The 24,747-nt window shown below is 47.4% G+C and overlaps 2 protein-coding genes across 3 annotated transcripts in view; one reads left to right on the plus strand and one right to left on the minus strand.

Moving 5' to 3' along the window:
• Nucleotides 1–2,605: 2,605 nt before the first annotated feature.
• Nucleotides 2,606–18,404, minus strand: Tomm34 (translocase of outer mitochondrial membrane 34). 2 transcript variants are annotated; one of them, XM_052184232.1, is made up of 8 exons: nt 18,160–18,235; nt 17,718–17,990; nt 14,014–14,113; nt 12,703–12,855; nt 9,131–9,300; nt 7,437–7,584; nt 3,811–3,937; nt 2,606–3,606 (listed from the first exon to the last, which is right to left on the minus strand). In XM_052184232.1, the coding sequence occupies exons 2-8, from the start codon at nt 17,842–17,844 to the stop codon at nt 3,502–3,504; spliced, it is 930 nt and encodes a 309-aa protein (XP_052040192.1). In that variant the 5' UTR covers nt 17,845–17,990; nt 18,160–18,235; the 3' UTR covers nt 2,606–3,501. The 2 variants fall into 2 exon arrangements, with proteins under 2 accessions (XP_052040192.1, XP_052040191.1); XM_052184231.1 differs by lacking the exon at nt 17,718–17,990 and having other exon boundaries at nt 18,160–18,404.
• Nucleotides 18,405–20,832: 2,428 nt separating this feature from the next.
• Nucleotides 20,833–24,747, plus strand: part of Stk4 (serine/threonine kinase 4) — an 81,838-nt gene continuing 77,923 nt past the window's right edge. Inside the window, exon 1 of the mRNA XM_052184233.1 lies at nt 20,833–20,947. Coding sequence (XP_052040193.1) covers nt 20,913–20,947 — 35 coding nt within the window. The 5' untranslated portion in view covers nt 20,833–20,912. The remainder of the gene's footprint in view (nt 20,948–24,747) is intronic.

Below are 24,747 nucleotides of genomic sequence, written 5' to 3' on the forward strand. Positions count from 1 at the left end.
CAGATGGTTAAATGGGTCCCATCATGCAATGAACTGAGAAAACAGACTAAAGCTCAAGGCAGCCACATAGGAAGTACGTGGTATTTCTGCAGGTCAGGTGAGTACCACAGAGGGCAGCAATTGTATGTGGGTCCCAGTGGACCAAATGTTGTTTAACACAGTTAAGAGCTCTGTAGAAATATACTGGAGTAGCTTCCCTGGTAAGGGTCTCTCTCCATCCCTAAATAGGGAGCTCGCAAGGTTCTTCGCGTAGTCAGTGTTCACCTCAAGGAGTACAGACCTCAGCTCCTTGCCTACCCCATACCCATGTGACCAAAGAACAGTGAAGATACACTTGCACACTGTCACTGTCACAAGTCCATTGGAACAAATCCAACAGGGTCCCATCATTCTGTCTCATGGTCCACCCCCAGCCCCCATGAAGGCCATTTTGAATTCCCCTTATCTTCCAGCCTCCAAGTCTCTTCCCCTAGATGTCCTCTAGATGCTCAATGCTGGGCACCTCTTTAGGCCTGAGCCTCGTTCCTCTTTTTTCTCTCCACGCTCTGCTCCTCCACGTTGTCACAATCCCATTTTCAGCTGTGCTTCCTTGTAGACTGGTTTCCCTGTTCTTCAGCTCTGTCCATTGTGGAGGCTCCACAGACCTTACACACCCTACTTACCCTGAGTTCTTGGACTATCAGTACCAAGTCCAATCCACAACACAAGATAAGTTTATGGCTCAGAGCTCCCTGCCCCTCTGGTTTTGTCTTGAGTATTCTCAGGAAAGTCTCCTACCCACATTCTATCCCAAGGCCAAGGTCTCCCCTCGTGTGTTCCCTTCACTTCCCCTCATCTTCCACAAGCAATCTATCAATTGTTTGACTCTGCAAATCCTCCATTGCCATCCTGGCCTGAGCTCAGCTGGACTCTGGCAATGGCTTCACTGTATTAGTATTTCTTTCCTCCGAGAAATCAGAAGGAAAATAATCTGCTCTTACATAAGACTGCTACCCCACTTTTTCCTTAAGGTTTAAACAATGTAACTTGAAGCCTTATCCAGTGTTGTTGAGAACTGTACACATCTTCATTAGTCCTCCCTTAGTGAATACTGCCAGCTAGGGAGCGCATGGCCTGCTCGTCCGACCTCCCACCTTTCACCTATTAATATTACCTTTAGATTATTTTTCTCAGCCTGGCAGTGGTGGCACATGTCTTTAATCCCAGCACTTGGGAGGCAGAGGCAGGAGGATTTCTGAGTTTGAGGCCAGCCTGGTCTATAGAGTGAGTTCCAGGACAGCAAGGGCTACACAGAGAAACCCTGTCTCGAAAAACAAAAACAAAAAAATCTCGTTATTATATGTATTTATCATGCAAAATGTCTCATTGTATTTTTGTACAGCATGCACTTTGCTCTAACTTGTTACCCTTATTATGCCCTTCTGCCTCTTTCTCTTCCCAAATGTTCTCAAGACATACATACATACATACATACATACATACATACACACACACACACACAAATCTAGATTCTACATATAAGAAAATATGAAGTCTGTGAATCTGGCTTAATTGCTTAACACCACCTCTAGTTCCATCAATTTTCCTGCAAAGAACTTCATTCTTTATGGCTGAATAAAACTCATCTACTGTATGGGCCAGAGATAATCTACCAAGTGATGTTGTTTACCACAGAAACCTGGTGACCTGAATTTGATCCTTGGAATTCATGTAAAGATGGAGAGAAACAATTCCACAACAGTGTTCTCTCCCACCCACTCGAGTACTATAGTGCATACATGCTACTAAAAGAGACTCACTGTATGTATACATCTTTGCCATCAGATTACTGATGGTTATTTATGCCGACTCCTGACCTTGGCTTAGGAATGCTGCCTGAATAAGTCTCTAGCACATGCTTCCTGGAGAGCCTCCCGGTTAGGTAGCTAAGGAGAGGTAACTCATGGTTACCAGATGGATATGGGTTTTGAGACAGTTTCTATGTAGCTCAAGAACTATGGGTACCTTTGGACCCTCTATACTGATTGCATAGTTGGCAGCTTTTGCCGTTATATTTTTGTGGTGCAGGGGCTTGAACCCAGGGCCTTGTGCATGCTAGGCAAATGCTCTACCAGTGAGCTACATCTCAAGCTCTTAGGTTTCCTCTTCTGAATTCAGTTCAACCTCTCCCTTCCATTGTGCAAACTTCACGGAGGCAGACATCTGACTGCTGACTATTCCTTCACTATGCCTAAACCAGCTACTGTACACTGAATTATCTGACTGACCTCTTGTCTTCTCATAGGGCCACTTCTCAGAGAGCAGGGACTGTAGTTATCCCGCTTCCCTTGAACTATACACAATGCTTGGGCTGTTCAAAAAGTTCATTTAATAAATAGATCAATGTCTAAGAACCAGTAGCTTTTTCTTTCATAGATCATTCCTTTTCTTATTCAGGAAATATTTAAAATTTTAACATTTCTTTTACAGGGATGAAATTCAGTAGTACAAAAATGTGTAAGATCTAACTTGCCTTTGCTTTCTGTCTTGTGTGTTACAGTCAGTTGTTACCAGGATCAAGTTACAGGTGCAAACCCAAGAAAAATAAATGCACAAGAGCCAGCTGTACAGAAGAAAACCTTTTAATGCAACAGCAATGCACACTTGAATAAAATCAGTTTAATTAACTTCAACATATTAACAAAACAAAGAAGCCTGAGGGGCTACTATTGGAGGGAAAGGCTAAGTTCCTGCTCAGACTGGAGGGACACTAATCTCAAGGAGGCCTCTCTCCCCATCCCAGGAGGAACATGGGCTCTGTGAACCTCATAGGTAGCTCATACATACAGAAGGCAACAGGACAGAGCCCCCGAGGGTTAGGCTCTGCCTTCCCACAAAGGGCCTGGACTAAAGGCACTGGGGCTCAACACAGGACACTGTGCCAAGGACAGGGTGCAGATAGCAGCTGTACCCTCCGGGAGATGGCAGCCTTGGAGAACCAGCTCAACAGGCCGCTGTGGGTGTAGATAAGCAAGCACTTTTAGCCTGTCAACGCTACTCTGTCAGTTCAGGGGAACTGCAGAGGCATGGTGTCTGAGGAAGCCGCAGGGCACCCAGTCTGTGCGTATCTGGGTCAGGGACGGTCGCCAAGTACTTTGTTGACAAGGGCCAGGCAGAAGCAAGCGGATGAGGCCAGGGCTGTGGCTTCACACTTAAAAAAAAAAAAAACAAAAAAACAAAACAAAAAAAAAACCAAAACCAAACCAAACCAAAAAACTCTAGTGGGGACCTTTCTGAGAAAAAAAAAGGAAAAGGAAAATAAAAAGAGTCCTGTGCTTGTCTGTAATGGACTTAATCTGAATAAGCAAAACTTCTCAGGTGAAAGGCTACTACCTCTCCAAGGGGTCAAAGTGGGGTTGATTTTACACTCCCTTGGCGGCATGCTGGGAACTGGGGCAGATGCAGGGAGGCCCTAGCTCTCTGGGAAGGTCAAGTACAGGGTTCCTGTTGCCCTATTCTGGTTTAGTTCATGTTCTGGTTAACTTCCTGCCGTAACTTCTGTGCAGGGCCATTCCTGGGTTCAATTTGTAGGAGGCTGCTAATATCCGCAAGGCTGGATTTATAGTCCTAGAAAAGAAAAAAAAGAGTTGGGGAGGGGACCTAGAGGACAGGAGAATCAGGTGGGTGGGTGACAGCTGCCGACACAGGAGATCCCGGCTTTCCCAGGGCTTGGGAGAAGGAATACAGAAGCGCTGCTTCACTTCCTAAACCAAGAGCCAGCACCCGCATAAAGCTCTAGCTAGGCCTGGGTGTCATGGTGGGAATCTTTACCTTGAGTGCCTTGTAGGCTTGAGCCCTTCTGTAATACGCCTTTACATTCTTCCCATCCAGCTTGAGGGCTTCTGTGCAGTCCTTTACTGCCTCCTTGTACTGCTTCAGGACCAGATGACAGAGCGCTCTGATGCAGAAAGACCATCACAGAAGTTCAGTCACTTGTGGGTCACCCCCTCCACCCCCACAAGCTGGAGGCGGCTGGGGAATGACCTGATTTGCTGAACACCTGCTCTGTGCTGCAGCTCTCTACCTTCAATCAGGAGTTCCAGCCTCGCCTCTCAACAATACGCTTGTGCGCATGTGACACTATGTGTTCTGGCGGTCATGGAGGACAGAAGGCGTTGGAGCCTCTGGAGCGGGAGGTGGCTGGCCACCGTGTCAGTATGGAGAACTGGAAGCTAGGAGAAGCTTTCCACAGCTGGCTCTGGAGTAGAGGGACTGGCCCCAGGCAATGGTACCAGCGAGGGGCAGTCTGCACAGACCTAGACCTAACCCTGCACGAAACTGCCACTTGCCATTCTGCATCAGGTTCCTAAAACCTTCCCCTCAACAGATGGAAAAAAATGCACGAATATTAAATACTAATTAGCACTGTTGCCATTTCAGGGGCAGAGTGCAAAGATGTAAGCAATTCCTTTGGAACATATCAACAATAAGATGGAGGCCTATGCTAAGCACTGGATAGGGTCTCCAGCATCATCCCGGCGAATTTAGATGGTGGATGGATGGGTGTTCAACGTACTTTGAAATTCCTTATAATAAAATGTGGAAAATACCCTGTGTATTTATATCATTCAAGTCTGAAGACCAGAGGGAAGCCTTTCAGCTCTGCCCACTCATCTGCTTTCACTGCTGAGTGGATGAGAAAAGAGAGAGCACCGCTGGCTGGACACGGCATTGTTTTAGCAATTCTCACCCTGCATGTATTTTCAGTTTCCAGCAAGTGAGCGAGTGCAGTACAGGCGCTGCAGTGAGGATCAAGCGATCCTGACAGCTCAAATTCTGACAGGTATTGCCAGGCACGCTGAAGAACTCACCAAGAGTTTCTAATCCTGGATCTCAAATTTTAATTTTGGTTAAGATGGAAGAAAATGGTAGCTAGTGTACTTTAGGTTTTTCCTCTGGTCCTTAGTTTCCAAAAACATGAAAAGCTGAACATCTTTCACAAGGCCTTTCAATATTATAAAAGCAAAATTATCCAGTTTATCCTTAATAACTTCTGTAGGGTTCTCCTTCCACTGTATGGCAATCAGCTCACATGTTCTGCAATTGTTTTGGTTTTTACATTTGAAATTGTACTCTTCTAAGAGTTTATTTTAGAATAGAGAGAGGAAGAATTTGTATTTAACTTTCACCCCACAACTCAATGTTATCTATTGAATGATATCTTTTCTCCCCATACTTTATTATAAATTAAATGCTGTGCTGTCTTAATGTTTTTCCTGACAAACTCTGGAATCATCATAGTGACTTAAAAACAAACACAAGGCACAAATCTAAGTCAGGCTGGGTGTGTGTGCACACGAGGCCCTCAGAGTAACACCCAATACGGCACCTCCCCAATGCCCCCATGCCGCCCCAGGGGAAGGGATGTTTAAACAAGCAGTAAGGGAGGGTAAATGAGCAAGGGAGAATAGCCCTGTGTGGCCCAGATATATCTGCTTAAAAACAGTTTAGACAAAAACTCTTTCAAGATAAGGTAAAATTCTTAGCAGTGGGGTAGTGGGTGCAGCACCAAGGTCAAGGAGCTTAAGGACAGGAGGGGGTGGGCCACAGGCTTCCTTTACAAGTTAGCCTAACAAAAGGAGGTATCCGGGTCCAATTAGCTCGGAAAACCACAGTTCCAAGTTCTCTCTCTCTTGGTTTTTCGAGACAGGGTTTCTCTGTGTAGCCCTGGCTGTCCTGGAACTCACTCTGTAGACCAGGCTGGCCTCAAACTCAGAAATCCTCCTGCCTCTGCCTCCCAAGTGCTGGGATTAAAGGCGTGCGCCACCACCACCTGCCAAATTCTCTTAACTTTTAAGAAGCAAAACCAAACCCATGTGAGCAGAATGTCCTTGTACCACCGCCTGTGAACAGGGCTCCTGGGGCTCTCTGAAGGGCGTCGCCTTAGGCCCCGCAAGAGGACTTCCATCTCAGTACATTGGAGGAAACAGGCTTTACTTTTACAATTTCTTCAATTAAAAAAAAAATACTATGTGTGTGCATGATAATGTTCATGTGTCTATGTGTGTGCATGAAATATTCATGTGTCTATGTGTGTGTATGACATTTTCATGTGGGTGCATGTGCCACTGCACACAGGTGAAGGCAAGTGGATAGCCTGTGCAGTCAGGTTTTTCTTCCCACCTTTATTAAATGTGGGCTCTGGGAATCAGAACTCAGGTTGCCAGACTTGAGTGGCCAGCAACTTTCCCTGGTAAGCCACCCCGCTGGTAAGCCACCCCGCTGGTAAGCCACCCCGCTGGTAAGCCACCCCGCTGGTAAGCCACCCCGCTGGTAAGCCACCCCGCTGGTAAGCCACCCCGCTGGTAAGCCACCCTGCTGGCCTGAAGCACATCGTATCTGAAAAGTTTTTATGAAGGAACAATGAACTTCTTCTATCAGATCAAAGAGTTTTTGAAAAGATTTATTGTTTACGTGTGCCTGTGTGTGTTTACATGTACTACGTGTGTACAGGCAGGTGTCTGGAGAGACCAGAAGAGGGCACTGGATCCTCAGGAATGGAAGATACAGGTGTGAACTGCTTAATACAGTGCTGGGAATCGAACCTGGGTTCTCACATGAGTGGCAAATGCTCTTCACTTCTCAGTCCTCTCTGTAGCTCCCAGAGCAGAGCCGTCCTAAGCAGGGAGCTAAGCGCATGTGGGTAGCAAGTGTGTGGATTGGACACAGTCTCTTGTTGACTAGATCAAGCTTCTGACAATAAATAACTTGATTTCACAGGAACAGATCCTAGTTGTTAGCACCATTTTAATGGCTGGTCAGAGCTCAGACAGTACTTTGATTTTCTCAACTTGAAGAACCAATAATGCCCGCTCTCTGTCACCCACACTTCTGAGAGTCACTGTAGAGCAGAGGGTTCCCCACACCAGGGATGGTGCCCTGGCTCCTGAGCCTTTCTCCTCAGAGCTTCCCAACAGCAGTTCCTGATGCAGAGCTGGTTGCAGGCCCACAGGTCTGTGCTCAGACAGACTGCATTCTTCCCTCCCGTTCCAGTCTGACAGCCAGACCTGTTCCTAACCTTAACTCTACTCACTGGCTAGAAATGTCAGAAACAGGGGCGGTAAAGCAGCCACAGGATGGACAAAGTTTATGCTGACCCTGCAAGCTTAAACTTCTGGGATAAAATTCTAGGACAGCAAAAGACTATCCTTTAGCATCTCTCTAAGTCCCTATACCTTTAAACCTTGTTTGTTTGCAGATCTGAGGTAGGAGGGAATACACACGACTACCTGGAAAGGACCGAACCCCTTGATAATCTGGAGTCTGTGTAGGCAAGGATGCACACTGCGCTCCACCCCAGCCCCAGGGCCGTGGCAGTGAGTTTCCCACTGAGCTCCATCCCAGCCTTCAGAGCCAACCGTTCTGAAGTCCCCAAGCCAGCAGCTGTGCAGAGGTACCTGTTGCTGTATGTGGCAGACTCCAGGCTACTACACAGGAGGCTCTCACTGTACTTCTCAATGGCTTTCTTATGGTTACCCTTCTTTACAAGCTCATTGCCTTCCTCCTTCAGAACCTTGGCTCTCTCCGCATCCCCAGCAGAAGGCACTAGACACAAATTCAAAAGAGGAAAAAGCCATGCGTCAGGTGCTCACACGAGATCAGTCAGGGACTGCCCGGGGGGGCTGTGGGCATTCTTCCTGCTACGGAGTCCCCTCATTAATGGCTTCTAGTCAACTAAAATTTTTCATTAGCAGAGGATGAAACACTCACACATGCATATTACATACATGATAAAAAGCAAGCCAGGTTTCCTCATGGTACTGCCACCGGATAGCTGGAATGACCTAATTAACTTCAGTAACTTGGTTTTCTCCCCAGTGCAAAGGGTTAAGTTAGGGTCAGAGTTGAGAGAAATACACAAATGGAGAGAGAGCGGCCTACAAACTTCCTGAGGAGAGGCTTAGTACAGAAGGCTTAGCTTCTGGGTTTCAGGAAAGGGCTGAAGAGGGCTTGCTCTGTTTTGTGCTTAGCCTGTGAGTATCTACTGTTACCTGCCACATGCAGTGCCACTCCAGCCCTTAAGGGGAGAGAGCAGAGAAGAAGGGGAACCAAGCTGCCTCACCAAAGCACTTTACAAAGGTCCTTCAATGTGGGGCTCCAATTAACTGCCCCATCTTGGTGCCGCAGCACCACTTTCTAATCTTTAAAAACCATCATGGTAAAACACTCAATGTTTACAGCCAGGGTAAGGTTGCAGGAATAAACTCATGCCAGCTTAGGATCCTCCCTAGCCTAGCCCACCCACTCTTGAAAGAAACTAGACTTTCTCAATCTGTGTTTCCCTGTCCTTAAGTTAGCTCCCTCACTCGGTCTACCTAATCTATGGATACAAGAGCATCTATAAGCCACTTGCCATGGAGTCTCAGTTAAAGAAACAGGTTCTGATCTCGACTTTCATAGCTTCGTTACTTTCCCCTCAATGCTCTGCTTCTGAGATTTGTCTGTGTGGTTATGTGGAGCTGTAGTGATTCATTTTCACTTCCATAATCCCAGGAAAGATTTGTCTCATCCTGTTCGTGGTGCCCTGGGTAATTTCTAGTTTGGTTTTGCTATTATACAACACTCTGCAGCAAGCACTCCTGCGCTGAACACAAGAGTCCTTGGAAGCGGCCCAGTAGGTGATGCCTGCACTCGGCTCTCCCTGGCTCTGTCCCTCTCTGTAGGCCTCTTTACCCATGCAGCTCCTGCTCCAGAGCATTCCTACTGTCTCTGCCTCCGATTTCCCTCCCTAATGACCTCATCCTTTATGGTCCAGTCACGACATCACCTTTATCACCTGCCCCGTGTTTATACTTCCCAAACACTAACCAGTCCGTGGCACCTGCTTTTCCTCCATACACTTTACTCTAAACCACTGTCTCCATGATCCAGTTGCTCACTAGGCCAGGAACTCCCTCAGTGTCCAGTTCTTTTGTCTGTGCTCTACTGGTCAGCACAGAGCCTGTTAACACACGGCTCAGTGACTTCAAAGAAAAAAAGAAAAGTCAGGTACCTTGATTCATCTAGTTTATTAGCATGCTGCAATCTCCTTCTAAGGAAGAATGGAAAATGACAACCAGGCTCACACAAAAGGGACCCAGCCCCAGCTCACCTCTGTTCTTTGTAGCTGTGGTTTCTTTGGCTTTAGTTTTAGCTGTCTCTTTGTGGTTCTCTGAAGGCAAGGAATTCCATCTCTTCTGGGCTGAAACAGGCACCACAGGGATAGGGGGCAGCTTCTGGCGCCACTCAGGTCCAAGGGAGTCCATGAGAGCTCTGGTTATTCTAGAAGGCAAGGATGAACTACAGGTGTCTGGCTAGGTCAAGCTGTTCCTCTTTCCCATCCAAGGAGTGGAGAGGAGGCCCTTTTACAAGGTCAGAACACCCCCCACCCCAAGCCCCAAGCTCTAACAGAGGCACGTGAAGGAATCTGCTGTCTCTCAATTCTTTCTCAGATCCAAGATCATGGGGCACTCTCTCTTACCATGGTTGCTACATGTGAATTTTAAGGTGTTCTGCTACTAGTTAAGGATAAACTTTGCACCCTCAAGAAGAAATCCCATTTTCAAAAATGTATTTTCTCAATAAAACTAGTACAAAGCATGCAAATGCTTGTCACTTGCTTACTGTTCATTTTAAGTGCCAATCTTAGCCCATTTAGCAATCTTTAACACCTTAGTAGCTCTAACTTGCAGGCTAAAGTAGCCTGTGATTTCTGGTAGTCTCCCTCCTCTGCATTTTAATTTATTTCATGCCACATCCACTTCTGATCCTTGGAGTGGCTGTGTGGCTCAGTGATGGTGTTTGCCTAGCACGTGCAGTGCGTTGATGGTTTGATGGAAATCAATGGTTTGATTCCCCAGCATTGCAACAACAGAGCAAGCACGCTCCTTCCCTGCCAACCCTTACGTCCGCATCCTTCCTCCGTGTTACTCCATGGCTTCCATTTTCCATTCCTGCCCTGTAGATCCCGCCTACTCTTCTTTATTCTCTTCTCAGCTTAAACTGCTCTCAGACCGTGGGGCCATGCTGTTAACGGCATTCCGACACCTAGCTCATCACCTGGCGCCGACAGGCAGGCATGTGCTACGCAGGTGAATGAGGCTCCTACTGCTACACTCCTACGTTACAAGAATAAAAACCACGAGACAGAAACCACAACACATTCACAGCCTTTCACTCGGCTTTGGAGAGGCTTGCCTGCATGGCCCAGCTATTCCAATTCTCCTTAAACCAAATCCCTAATGTTCTTTTAAAGCATTCTTCCTTATACCCCAAAGAAAAACTCACCTGTCTGTGTGCTTGATGATTAAACTTAATGACTGGGCTTGGGAGATAGTGTCTAAGAAGACCTTGTTATTCCTTCAGGGGACATGGGTTTGGTTCCCAGTATGCACATGGTGGCTCTAAACCATCTCCGTTGACCTCTAAGGGCACCAGGAATGCATATAGCACACATGCACACAGGCAGACAAAACACTCATAAAATCCCAAACAAACCCCTTAACTGTTGACTTGATGAGATGCAGAACTACCAAAGAAACAGTGGTCTGAGGAAGCCATGAGGGATTATCTTGATGGGTTAAGTGGGGCAGGAAGACCCATTCACTCCCTGAGCTTAGGTCCTGGACCACATACAATGGAGAAATCACTGAGCATCAGCACTGACCCTCCTGATTCCTGAATGCAGATGTGATGTAGACAGCTGCTCAAGCTCCTGGTGCCTGCCATGACAGACTGCATCCTGTAACCATGGGCCCACACAAACCCGTGTCCTTTAAGCTGTGCCCTGTCATCCCTGCATCTCTCCCGTCAGAGAACACAGAGCTCTGCAGCCTAGCTCTTTCAGGGGCCTCACCTGAGCAGTCTTTTTCCTAAGTGACTCAGACTGAAATCCCTTCAACTCTGCTCACTTATTAAACGCCCATGGGTACCCCTTACCTCATGGCAGCTACACTCCTGCCTCCCTTCCTAACCACAGAACTAGTTTTTGAACTGCCACTTGCTTCTGACCTCACTGAATTGCTTTTCAGCTTCCCCTGTGACTTCACGAAGAAACACTGTATGACCCCCGTCCCCCCAGCCAGGCAGGCGAGCGCCTTTTCTATCCTGGAACAACTTGTGCTGGCCTCTCCCGTGTAATACTTAACACGCACTGACCACCCTGAACCTGTGAACACTGACTACGCCTCCCCCCCAGCTGAGAGTGGTGCAGGGACAGAGCTAACCTCACTCTTCAGCCCAGGTCCTTGGATAAAGCCTGGCACACAACTGATGGCTGTTGGTGAACGACAAAAAGACTCAAAGAGAAAACTGGATATTAAAAGTCAACCAAGAAGCTAAACCCAGGCCATGTTACGCTATTAGCTAGGCTATTCCCTTTTAGCAGCTCGCATGAAAAGGAATCAAGATCAATTACCCAAAGGGGGGTTATTTATGAGAGAAAAACCAGCTGTGGCTCAAGAGACCAGACAGGTGTTTTTACACTTGAGTGTGTCCACCTGCGTGCAGTGCCTATGGATGAATGAGATCACTTTAGAGCTAGAGTTACAGGTGGTTGAGCTGCCCGATGGAGACTGGGAATCCTGAACTCAGGTTCCTGCAACAGCTGTAAGCGTTCCTAACTGCTGCACCGTCTCTTCTGCTCTAGGAACATATTACACAATCTGCCAAACACAGCAGCAGATTCTCCTTATACTCTGTTGAACATATTCTTTGCGAGTTTCCAAGTGGACCCATGATCTTTGTCCCACTGACTGTGAAGAGCAAGGTGGCTACTTCTGCTGTGCTATCAGTGACCGCACAGTTGAGGGAGACAAAAGGCTTCTGTGACAACTCCTACCCACCTCCCCAAAAAGAGCTCTTAAAAAGCGTGATAAGAATGCGGAAGTGTAGCTCTGGGAGGGGCGTGGGAGGAGGAGGACTCAGTTCCATCCCAGGGACAGGCCACCAGACTCTGACCACGCTCCAGTGAGTATATAGATAACACAAACTGGATTTTCTTTTTTCTATTTTTTTTTTAAATTCTTACTTTCACTTGCTTTTTTGGGTGGGGTGGTCACAGAGGTAGGGGACACACAGGAAGGCCGAGGAAGCAAGTGTGATCTGGGTGCATGATGTAAAATTCTCAGAAAATCAAAAAAAAGAAAAATGTTAGGTTGGAAAAAATAAAAGTCTTCCAAATCTCTGTGGCCGGCCTGCTCTACAGAGTGAGTTCCAGGACAGCCAGAGATACATAGTGAGAGCCTGGTCACAAACAAAAAAACAAACAAACCTTTCCCAAGTCAACAGAGCCAAGAGATGCTTGCCATGTAAGTATCAGGGGCCGATTCTGAATATCAAACACTTGGCTAAAAAGCCGAGCATGGTTACACGCTGACAGTAATGTGCGCCTGTGATAACCTGGAAAGGCAGACGGGAGGGTCTCTGGAGGTTGCTGGCCAGTTAGTTTAGCCAAACTAATGTACTTTGTGTTCAAAGAGAGATGGTCAAAAAATGAGGCTGGGAGTGACAAAGGAAGATACCTAACGTCAGCCTATGGCTTCTGCGTGTGTACAGGAACTCACACACACAGAGATTTTCAAGAACAGTCAAAGGGACTACATTTGGAAAATAACCAAAGCAATGGGCCAACGACAATCAACAGTACTGGTGCCATGAGGGAGTTCTGCAGCACACTGGGTTTACCTGTTGATGCCTTCCAGGGCTGATGCCACACTGTTATCAATCTGCAGCACAGTCTTATAGTCGACATAGGCCAGGGAGTACTTCTCCAGGGCTTCATATGCAGATGCTCTTCGAAGCAAGGGCTTGATACTGAAGGGAACTAAGGCCAGTGCTCTAGAACAGGAGGTTAAAAAAAAATGTCATCTGTCTGCTAAGCCAACAGACTTCCCCAACAGTACAGTGATTCAGTCATCTGGAGTAGTCAGCATATCAGAATTACTTTCTGGTAAAAAGACAGCACCTCTAGAACAGTTGGAAATTCTCAACTTAGACTAAACTGGGAAAGAAAGAAGACAGAGAGGACCACTAATGAAATGTCTATGCCTGTGTATCTATTTTTATACCCTCTACCCCTGCCCAAGCGAGGACCAGGTGCCTCCCAGTTTCATGGTCTACGTGTCCACACTGTGGTCTAGCAGAAGCAAGAACCAAGCCCAGGGCTGAGTCTGCATCCTATCCATGTTACCACCAGCCACGGGACCCCAGGCAGACACTTTTATCATCCCAGTCCTTGTCACCTCAGTTCTGTCCTGGGAAGAAGGGTAAACTTACCACCATAGTAAGCACCCTGTGAAAGAGAAAAGGAAGCAGAACAGGCTCCATGACCATGCCTGTCTCCCTGCTCCTCCCATGCATGTAAAACAGCATCAGATTTACCATTAGCCAAAAGAACCCTGGTAGCAGCTGTGGCTAGCTTAGCCACGATGAGCAAAGGCTGGCCGGAAGGACGAGACAGGAGAGACCACTCAATGCCCTGCACAACTCATTACTGACAGACTGTGGTTTTTCCTTTCCTGTTGCCCCTGACCCCCTTTTTTTGAGACAGGGTCTCATGATGTAGCGCTGGCTGGTCTGGAACTCACTATACAGCACAGGCTAGCCTTGATCTCACAAGGATCTGCCTGCCTCTGGGATTAAAGGTGCGCCCCACCATCTCTTTACTTCTTCAGGCAACCTCAACATCTATTATCCCTTTTGCTTTTCTTTATCCTCACTTCTCACACCATCCCAGGAAAACACCCGAGCATGTCAGTCACCATGACTGTCTCACCTCATGTGCCAAGTCACAGAGATGTTACAGTCTAGTTCTAACTCTCATCATACACCATTACAACAGCAGGGAGCCCAGATTCCAAAGACAAGGACCCAGTAGAGCCTGCCATTCTAGGTGACCTATCTGTAAAAAGAGAGAAAGGAGGGATTCTCCCAGGAGAAACCTGGCTTGCTCCTCGGTAATCCTCGGGTATTCCAGAGACTCCCTGGGCCACTTACGAAGTGCAATCTTTGATGCAGTCTGTGCAGTTCCCATCCTTCAAGTAGCACGCTGCACGGTTGGAGTACAGAACACTTTCTTCTTCTGGGTCTGCAGAACCTGCCCAGACGGAGGCAGGAAGAGCAAGATCATGAGTTGGGAAACAGACGCCAGAGGCGCAGGGATGCACCTCATACTTGGACCTTTCTAGGCTTTGGGAAAAGGCAGCAGAGTCTTGTAGCCTAACCAGGCGGATATATCATGTAGGATATATCATGTAGGATACATAAGCACAGTTACTATTTACCATTCTTATCAGGACAGTGGGGAAATCCAGATTTCTGCCATTCACAGGAAGTAAGCATTCATCCTCACTTACTCATTTTAGCACTGAACACCGTACCAGATAAAAAGGATATACATAAGGCACTGCCTTCTGCCTGAGAGAGAACCATGTCTAATTACTTGGGTGTGCAGCTAACTTATTACAGAAAGCTTGGGGACTCAATGGGGAAAGGAAAAGGACAAAAATAAATGCCTCAACGAGGGGGTAACTCAGAGTTGGAGGGAAATGCAAGCTAGAGAGCTGTTAAGTCAGAAAAGCCTTTACCAGAAAAGTGTAACCGAGCCAGGTCTGCCAGGACAGGACTATGGGCACCTCAATCGAGAAATGCGAACAACCCCAAAAGGTACTTTTGCTCATTTCTCTGAAGTCAGTGCTCTTACCCAGTCACAGAAGCTCACACCTCTCACTGTTACAGTAATCACTTTCATTTCTTAAAATTTACTGTGTGAGCGAGTGTGCGTGCGTGAACAAGCTCACATGCACAAGAAGGAATGCGTGTGAAGATAAGACAGCTGAGGTCTCTCCTTCCACTGCGTGGGGCCTAGGAACTCGGCAAGTGCGTTTACCTGCTCAGCAGACCCGATTTTCTCTTTGAGAATTTCATTAAATGTATTCTGATCATATTAACTCCTCCTCCTCACCCTAGATTCACTTCCACCTCCACACTCTCCAACTCTGTACTTTCGTTTAACCTGTGATTTTCATTTTAAAGATATTTTCAACTACCTTTTACTTACTAGCATAGGTCATAAAATACAACCAAACAGCAAAACACAAAACATAGGAAAACAGTGTGGACCAAGTAACTCTTAGGTATATAGCCCAAAGGTCTTACTGAAATATTTGATTTAGACATTAAACTATATGACATCCAGCATCCACCATTTTATCAAAATCAGTTGTTCCCACCTCCAACCTCTTCTTTGAGTGAGGCCTCACTATCTTTTCTAGTTGGCCTTGAACTAGTAATTTTCCAGCCTCAGTCTCCCCAAGTACTGGAGCTATAGGACTCATTCCATCATCGTCTCCCTGCCCCCATTTTTTTAAAAACTTAAAACAAATTGTGGTATGGTGGCATGTCTCTAGCCTCAGCAGTCCTGAGGCGGGGGCAGGCAGAGTTCCACCTTATGTGGAGAAAGCTAGCCTTGACCTTCTGACAACCTTCCTGTGGGCGTCTGTCTGCACACCCTCACCCATCATTCCTTTACCAGGGAGAAGGTTTCACCAGGAGCCCTAAGGGGCCTGGAAGCCAATACTACATCAGACTGGTCTCCATTTCGCTTCTGAAATGGCTAAAGCTCTATCCATCCTCATTTTTGTCCCTGTCTCCTTTTCCCTGGAGACCAGCACAATGCTCAGGCTGGTGTGTGAGTTTTCAAGCCTTGTCCATTTTAGCACACATCATTAACACATAAGGCACTGTACCACTAAAGTGCTTCCCAAGGGGCATCACCAAGCTTATCCTTCTGCACTTGCTGCAGGAAGTGTGATACCATGCTGACATGTGATATCATTCATTCAATACTAACAATGAATAATAAACACAATAAATTTATACTTCTTTCATTCTTCTCTTGGGCCAGAAAATATAGAAGTAAGTTGAATAATAATATAGATGTAAGTTGTGCCAAAAGGTACAAGTATGGAAATGTTCCAGAGCTGATGGATGGTCCTACGCAATCCACTCAACCCTTCTGAATACTTGAGTGCATTTACAGTAGAAGGTTTCGAGTCTCAGACCTGCTACAAGGCTTTCCTGTGCTCCTTCTAAGGCCAAAAAAACTGATCTGAGAAGTCAAGAGAATTATCCACACTATCACACAGAAAATCAGTAGTAGGGATAGAAATAAAATCTGGTAAATTTAAACAGCAGGGCAACTATTCTAGTGGTCTCAGAATAAACCCACACAAAAGCACAGCTTCTAGTCTTTCACTCAGTGAAGGGGGTTGAGAAGGAGAAACAGCTACCTCAGTGTCCTCAGCAACTTCAAGATGTAGGACTGGCAGAGGGGGAGGAGCCTAACAGGGTTTCCAGAGAAAACAATGGGGTGTCCATGTACCCAAGCATAGCTTCAACCCGTAAAAGCTCTAAAAAGGAAGATTTATGAATTAGTCTAGCTAATGACTAAAAATTTGGACTCAGGGAGCTGGAGAGCTAGGGGTTTAAAGCATGTACTGAACTTGCAGAAGATCAGAGCTTAGTTCCCAGCACCCACATGAGGCAGTGCCTAACACCTGTAACTCCAGCTCCAGGGAGATGCCACCTTTCACACATTGCCCCCATCCCAGGATCACAAGTAAAACTGGACTCAGAAGTCAGACAAATCTATATTCAAATTGTGGGTCTAACATCTTCATTGTGTAATCCTAGTAAGGCAATTAATTCTTTGGGATTCCTCATCTACAGGTGTCGAGTTGGTTGGGTCAAGGTGAAGATACACAAAGATAAAACATCTAGCACACAGGAAAACATGCAACAAATGCTGGTCAAGAAGATGAGAATGAGGACTTATAGAAAATGGGATTCAAGGCTGTCCTCAAGTCAAAGGTTCTGGAGCTTTGGGCAAAGGTTAGGAGCTTTGTTACTATGTTGTTCTTTTGTTTACAACTCTTCCAATTTGGGAATAAGATCCCAACTCTTTGCAGGGTTTAAAGCACCAACACAAGTGTTGAGAGGTAGCAGCCCTCTGGAGCCGGAGTTACAGGTGTTAGGCACTGCCTCATGTGGGTGCTGGGAACTAAACTCTGGTCTTCTGCAAGTTCAGTACATGCTTTAAAGTTTTGTCTACTTCATGTCTTAAATATTCTCATTAATAGCTTATGCTGCTTAGTCTGTCCGATGGTTCTCTATACCTGGATGCATTAGACACCGAGCTTCTCATGGAGATCTCAAATATCTCTTTGAGAAGTCGTCCGTGACTTCTTTTCTAAAGGATCCAACTCTATCACATTACTTTGTATGAATAGTTCTAATCTCAGAGGTCTCGTTTACTTACTCACAAACATAAGACCACCACTGCCCCTAGGAAGTTCTATTCTTGAAAGGACCCCTGTCCCCCATCTCGCCAGCCACATTCAGTGATATACAAAATGTGCTCAACTGAATTGTAAAATGCATACATGACGGATGGACAGGTATCTCGAGGGTCAGAGGGAGGCCTGAGTAATTTAGGATACAAGCCAATAGGGCAGCTAAAAAGCAGGCGTGAAGAGCCAACGAAGTTTCTCATAGGATGCTAAAGTCGGGAAGATGCGGGGGCGTGGTGGGAGTGGCTGGTGCTGCAGATGGACTGGGAAAAGAAAGACCCAGAAGACTGGATCAACACAAAGTCCAGGGCGCCTGCAGGCCCGGAGGGGAGACAAGGGGCGGGTTCCTACCTCGCGCCTGCAGCAGTCGCAGCGCGCGCTCGTACAGCGCCGAAGCCTCGGCGTACTGGCCGTTGCGGAAACTCTGGTTGCCGGCAGCGCGGAGCTCTTCCACAGAGTCTGAGAGTTTGGGGGCCATCCCGGGAGGCCGACAAACAGGGACCACCTCCGTTCCCCGCTGAGTAGTGCGCAACAGCTTCCGGGTGGAAGCAGCGGATGCGTGCCCTTAAGGCCCGCAGCCGACTGGCCTGGGGATGGTGGTGGTGATGATAGACGGGGTCGCGGCTAGGCGGCCAGGGACGGAAAGAAGCGCGGCATCAAGCCCTGGGAGGGCTTGGTGCGGCGGTTGGACGCGGGGAAGGGAAAACCGGGAAGGCTGGGCCAACGTGAGGCCCGGTGCGGGGATGCGGGTAGAGGACGCAGGCCCGTAGGGAAACGTGGGGCGGGTTCCTACCTCGCGCCTGCAGCAGCCGCAGTGCGCGCTCGTACAGCGCCGAGGCCTCGCCGTACTGGCCATTGCGGAAGTTCTGGTTGCCGGCAGCGCGGAGTTGTTCCACAGAGTCCGAGACTTTGGGGGCCATTCCGGGTGGGCTGGTAAACAGGGACCAACGCGTTTCCTAAGTAGTGCGCAACAGCTTCCACCCGGAAGCTACAGCGGCGTGCCTTTAAGGCCCACTGTTGACCGGCCTTGAGGGGCGGGGCCAGAAGGGGCGGGGCTAGGTGGCTAAGGGCGGGCGGAAGGGTGGGCTCAAGCCCTTAGCTAGGGTCCGGCCGCTCTTCGTTGTCCAGGGGCGGGGAGAGGGGGCGGGGCTAAGAGGGCTGGGAGCGGGGACTTTGAGAAACTAGGCCCTTTGCGTGTGCTCAGTCTGGAACTCGTGGTCTACAAGCTTGAAGACGGTGGTGCTCCGCTCCGGTGCTGAGGCGACACTGGCTGATTCACCCGAAGGAGGCAGATTATCATCCCTCGTGGAGCTCACAGCCCGTTGGGCTTGGGAAGCAATTAATCCACGACCAAAAGAAGACGTACTTTTCGTCAAGATCTTAATACTATTAAAGAAGCAAAGAGCGGGGTGATGCAAACGTGTGGAGGACTGTATGGGATAGAGTGAGAATGGTGAAAATTTATCATACACACAATACAATGCACTTAAAAAAAGAAATAGAAGCAGCAAAATCCAAAATGCGGGTCTGCATTTCTACCACTTGGGAGGCTGAGGCCAGTATAACTGAGATCCTTTTTTGACACAATGAGGTGTCAAAACATAATGAGGTTATAGGTGATAGGTTATTTCTTCGTTGCCGGTGAAATGAGCCAATTTAGGACAGATTATATTAAAGGCAGGGTTATTGGGAAGCTGCTATCGGGCAAGTCCACTGGCCCCAAAAGAGGAGGTCAGGGAAGGCGCCGTGGGGACTGTGCAGGGGAAGAAAAAAGAAGAGCAAACCAAACAAACAGTCTGGATTATATAGGGAGGAGTCTCAGGGGGAGGGGGCAGCACAGCCCCTGGGCTGAAAAGTTCAGGTGTGGGAGCAGAGTATGGCAGAGTAGGAGGCTGAGGGATGCTGGGAGAACCTGGAGATGCCAGGAAACCAAACAATAGGAAATTACCAAGTGGGGGTGGTTAAACGTGAGTAGGCCACGGGAAAGCCTCCGATGGTAAGGACTGAGCTGAAACCTGAGATGTAGGGGGACAGGATTCCAGAGAGCTGGAAAGCACCTGACATCTTGTGGGCCATAAAACGTATTTAGTGGGTGAATACAGATGAATCACGATCTTCCATTGGGCCTGATGGTGTATGTTTTAATCTCAGCACTTAGGAGGTAGAGGCAGGTTGGTTTCTGAATTTGAGGCCAATCTGGTCTACATAGCATGTTCCAGGCCAGCCAGGGATATACAGATGCTGCCTCAAATCCCTACAAACAACCTCAAACTAAAAATATACTCACCACACCCCTAAAAACAGAACTGTGAGGGCTCAGCGAAGGAAGTTCAGAAATCTGTGATTTTTTTTTTTTTTTAAGATTTATTGATTCTATGTGAGTACACAATCACTATCTTCAGACACTCCAGAAGAAGGCATCGGATCCCATTACAGATGTTTGTGAGCCACCATGTGGTTGCTGGGAATTGAACTCAGGACCTCTGGAAGAGCAGTCCGTGCTCTTAACTGCTGAGCCATCTCTCCAGTCCCGTGAGCTTTATTTTTATTTGCCAATAACCCTATAGTTCAGCTTGAGCTGAGTCTAGGTTGTCATTTTGGACTAAATTAGTGGGGTCTGCCCATTTTTGGGGTGTGCCAGGTTCAAAGGGAATCCCCAATTCCTTCCTAAAAAGGGAAGGCTTATGCTGAATATTGAGAGGGTAAACGGAAGGATTGCTGGTGGATAGACCGGAGCCTGTAACCTATTATCTTCCTTGCATTTGGCAAGGGAGACTTATGGCTGTCTAGTGAGACATAGTTGTGTGATTATGTATCAAAGCCCACGCTAACCTGCAGGCTTGTTGGGTCCCTAGTAACAAGCATCTGTTATGAGTATCAAAGCCTCCACGCTAGCGTCCTGGCCCTCCTTACCTCCTCCACCGTGCTCCCAGGCTGTTCCAGATTACAGTACAGCTCCCTTACTCCCCTCCGCAGCAGTTACGCTACAGCAAGGTCCTGACCCGCTATTCTCCCTCTTCGCTATTTTCTCTGCCCAGGAGATACAGACAGCCCTGGCCTTGGCCGGTCTGCTTTTTCTCTCTGCTCAGGAGTCTTCCACATGCTGTTCTCATCTACAATAAAACCTCCCCAGCTGTGGAGCAGACATTTCGGTGGTTTCTTTACTGCGCCCTAGCTTACAGAATGCTTGGGGCTTTTCCCCTTGGCCTTCCTAACAAGAATTCAATTCTTATCAAGCCCTTGCTTGGCTAACAGCCTCACCTCCCGAGAAACTGGAGAACTCGAGGAAGTCAGGCTGGAAAGTATTCAGTCTAAAGTCAAGGGGAGGGTGTCGCTAACACTTGAGCCACTAGAGGGAGCCCGAGAGGCACCTCTTTGGTTTCTGACTTCTGTATCCGCCCGCCACTGTACCACTTGACGCACGCCGATCAGCCCGGCCTCCTCTCGCTTCCGGTAGGGGCGGAAAGCGGAAGTGTGGGAGGGTTTGTGGGGCGGGCTCAGGGAGGATGGAGCATTGAGGCAGTCTGGGCGGCTGCCGGCAGCGCCATGGAGACCGTGCAGTTGAGGAACCCACCGCGCAGGTGAGGGGCCGTAAGGCTGAGAAGAAGAGAGTTGGGTGAGGAGGGAGGGCGCGAACTTGCTGAGGGTAGACCCCGGTGTGCAAGCTCCGGCCGGGACCCGCGAGGCTAGCGACACCGGGCTGCAGGAGCACCTGCCGAGTGAGGGAGCATCCGCTGGCCGGGACAGAAGTGGCTTTGGTTAGAGAGAGCACTCTCTGGGCAGCGTGCGGACAAGTTAGGGAGACACCAGCAGAGGCCGGGGAAAGGCGCCCCGAGAAGGGACTCGAGGGTGTAGGGGCGAATGCTGAGGCCGGGTGAGAGCGAGGACTGAGGACCACAGACCGTGCAGTGGAAAAGGTCTGTTGTTTTGCTTCTGAGGCAGAAGTCGTTAGGAAAATTGATTGGAGGTCCCATGGCTAAGTGGGAGGTGGAGCGGGGATTTTGTGTCCTGGTGGTCCTGTCCAGAGTCATTGCTCCTAACTGCCTTAGTGTGGAAGTATCAATGCTTCGTGCTAATGGAGTAATGGAGAGAGGGTTATGGGGAGTAGAGTTGCCAAGGGTTTTCAGGGTGTCAGCCCCATGTAGGATGTCGTAGTAGTGGCGGTGGTAAGGGCTTTTGTTACTGATGTCCTGAGTCTCTGCTTAATTTTCTTCAAATCCTCCCCAGCCTTCCAACACCCAAAGTTGGGACGTCGATAAGGAAAAAAAAAAAAATACCTGGGGCTGGGTAAACTGAGGTCCAATAAATAGAGTTTAGACACAGTAGATTAAGCCAGACTTTGCCCTTTTCAAATTCGATACTCTCAGCTCCGGATTCTAGAAGTATCTAGAATTGTTTTGGGTCCAGATGAAGGCGACTCACTTTATGAAGTCTCAACTCCTGACCTGGCTGCTGATGTGTTGGATGGCTCCCCTCACCTGGAGACAAGCGAAGAGCCTGAGGGAGGCAATCTTCTTCTCTCAGATACAGCTAAAAACTTGGGTTTCACAGAGAAGACATTTGACTTCCTGCAGCAGAACGAGCACTAAAATAGGAAGTGTTCAGAGTAAGGGAGTGCCCAGCACCCTAGAGGTGGAGGGAGGGGATTGAAAAAGCCCGGGCTGCACTCTAGGGGGGAAGCAGGGATTGTTGGAAGTACACAAACATGGAATCAAACTTGTTGAGATGGGCTCAGGTTTGACCTAGTGTGGTGTGCCGAGGCTCTAAAAGCAATAATTATTAATTACAGCAGAGAGTGCTTACCGGTTGGCAGGCACTGTTTGAGTTGCTTTTCAGCTCGCCTGTTCAGCCATTGCTGGCGTCTGACCACTTTTGAACTGGTGAAAATGGTGCTTTGAAATGGTACACCTGACTGACTCAACTGGCCTCACAACTATCATATAAGGAGGCTATCCTTGTATCCTTACTTTACAGATGATAAAGCCAGGGCACAGAGAGGCAGCCTCCACAGTTAAAGGCACAGTTGGGATGTTAATGTCTGGTGATCTAGTCAGAAAACCCTGCTCTTAGCCTCCTTCCTCACTGTGATGCCTCTCTGGAAGTTACCTGTTAACGTTGGGTCTTTGTGTATACGCATCTTAGCAGATTGTTACTGTATGTATGCAGTCAGTACCAATAGTTCTTTCTCTTTGGTTCCTTTCCCCCGAAACCTTCATTTAATTAAAAGTCTTGGTTTTTTCCCCCCTCTGTTGCTGGTGATTGTGGGTAAGGTAAATTTTCTGTTTTGTTTTGTTTTGACTTTGCTCATTATTTGTTGTCTGCCTTTCTTTCTTTCTTCTTTCTTTCTTTCTTTCTTTCTTTCTTTCTTTCTTTCTTTCTTTCTTTCTTTCTTTCTTTCTTTCTTTCTTTCTTTCCCTTCCTTCTTCCCTCCCTCCCTCCCTCCCTCCCTCTCTTTCTTTTTTTCTTGAGACAGGGTTTCTCCGTGTAAATGTTCTGGTTGTCCTGGAATGCACTCTGTAGACCAGGCTGGCCTCGAACTCACAGAGATCTGCCTGCCTCTGCTTCCTGATTGCACCACCATAGCCTGGTGACTTTGCTCATTCCTACGCCTTTTTTTTTTTCTTTCTGAGACAGGGTTTCTCTGTGTAGCCCTGGCTGTCCTGGAACTCACTCTGTAGACCAGGCTGGCCTTGAACTCAGAAATCTGCCTGCCTCTGCCTCCTGAGTACTGGGATTAATAAAGCACAAGAGAAGAGTACTACAGGATGGAGTCCTTGGATTGGTGCTGTCTTGTTCAGTGTAACTTTTGGACTGCTGCATTTTATTATCAGAGTGAAGCCGTGCAGATTACTGTAACAAGCAGCATGCCTGGATGCTTTAAGCAACAGAAATTAATTTTTTTATTTAGTTGCTATTCTGGAGGCTGGAAGTTTAAAATCAGATGTCTTGGGCTTAAAACGACCACTTTCCCCCACCTCTTCATGTGGTCTTCCGTCGTGCACATCTGTCTGTGCCCTCATCTTTTCCACTTTCAAAGTCACCTCTCCAGATACAATCTCATAGTCTGAGGTTCTCTGAGTTAGAATCTTAATATTCACATGAAGAGGCACAGTTAATTAGTTACCTTTTTGTTTATTTCGAGACAGGGCCTTACATGGTAGCTCAGGCTGTCCTCAACTGCTCTACAGTCCCGCAGCATCTGGCTGCCTGCCGCAGCCTCCCGAGTGCTGAGATTACAGGCAGAAACCTGGACTTGACAACTTTGTCATTAAAATGTTTCAGTTATCTTTTGTAGTGGTTGTAATCTGTAAAATTCTGTTAGAGGGATAAATATGCATAAATGAATTGAGCCTCTTTAGAGTTGGGATAGTTGATTGAGAATTAGTCATCTGAGAGATCACTTCATAACACCTTGTGTTTGGGAAAATACAGATGTCTTCTTGAGTGGTTCAGATGGTGTGCGTCCCAGCAGTCTCAGTGCAGGAAATGCCCTCTGTAGTCATGAGCATGACATTTGTGTGTGACTCAGTGGCTAATGATGGATCAGTGTCTTGCAAGACTTAGTGATTTTAAAATGTAAGTTGCTGTTGGCTAATGGTGTAGTGGAAGGCTTAGGATGCATTCTTGGGATGCTAGCCATTCCTATGTCGGCTGACATAGGAGAGGAACGTCACCAGTATTTGGTGTGTGTTGATAACCTACTAGTTAGCATCTCAGAAGAAATTTTATATCCATGAGCCAGGTGTGGTGGTGCACACATTTAATCCCAGCATTCTTCTGAAAGGCAGAAGCAGATGAAACTCTGAGCTTGAAACCAACCTGTCTATAGAGAGGGTTCTAGGACAGCCAGTGCTACAGAGAGAAACCCTGTCTTAAAAAAAGAAAGAATGAAATTGTATTTTGATAACATGGAGAACACAGATTGCTATTCAAGGTTTTGTGATTGCTACCCTTACAAGGGTTTATCTGTTTAGCAAATATTTTTCTGATCATCTCTTGTTTTTTTGGTACCAGAGATAATAAAACTTCTCTAAGTTTGAAGTATTTTAAAAACTCCAGGTGCGGGGCTGGAGAGATGGCTCAGCGGTTAAGAGCACCAACTGTTCTTCCGAAGGTCCTGAGTTCAAATCCCAGCAACCATATGATGGCTCACAACCATCCATGATGAGATCTGATGCCCTCTTCTGGAGTGTCTGAAGACAGCTACAGTGTACTTACATATAAAAAAAAAAAAATAAACTTAAAAAAAAAAAAAAAAAAAAAAAACTCCAGGTGCAAAACAAAACTCTCATGAAGGTTGTTTAAAGTTTGTCCGTCAGAGTGTTATGGAGTCTCACAACTGTCTCTTAGGGGCCAGGCAGTTTCCTTTGTTATTCTGTGG

This window comes from Apodemus sylvaticus, chromosome 5 (assembly GCF_947179515.1).
Source record: "Apodemus sylvaticus chromosome 5, mApoSyl1.1, whole genome shotgun sequence".
Classification (NCBI taxonomy): domain Eukaryota; kingdom Metazoa; phylum Chordata; class Mammalia; order Rodentia; family Muridae; genus Apodemus; species Apodemus sylvaticus.

Bases quoted from the DNA above. Each gene is read 5' to 3' on its own strand.
- Tomm34 (XM_052184231.1), bottom strand. From the start codon at position 18,286: ATGGCCCCCAAAGTCTCGGACTCTGTGGAACAACTCCGCGCTGCCGGC. The intron at 7,585-9,130 runs GTGAGCTGGGGC...ATTTGTGTCTAG, and splicing joins CACAGCTACAAAGAACAGAG to TGCCTTCTGCTGGGGATGCG. The intron at 3,938-7,436 runs GTACCTCTGCAC...TTTCTGCATCAG, and splicing joins TCTGCCACATACAGCAACAG to AGCGCTCTGTCATCTGGTCC.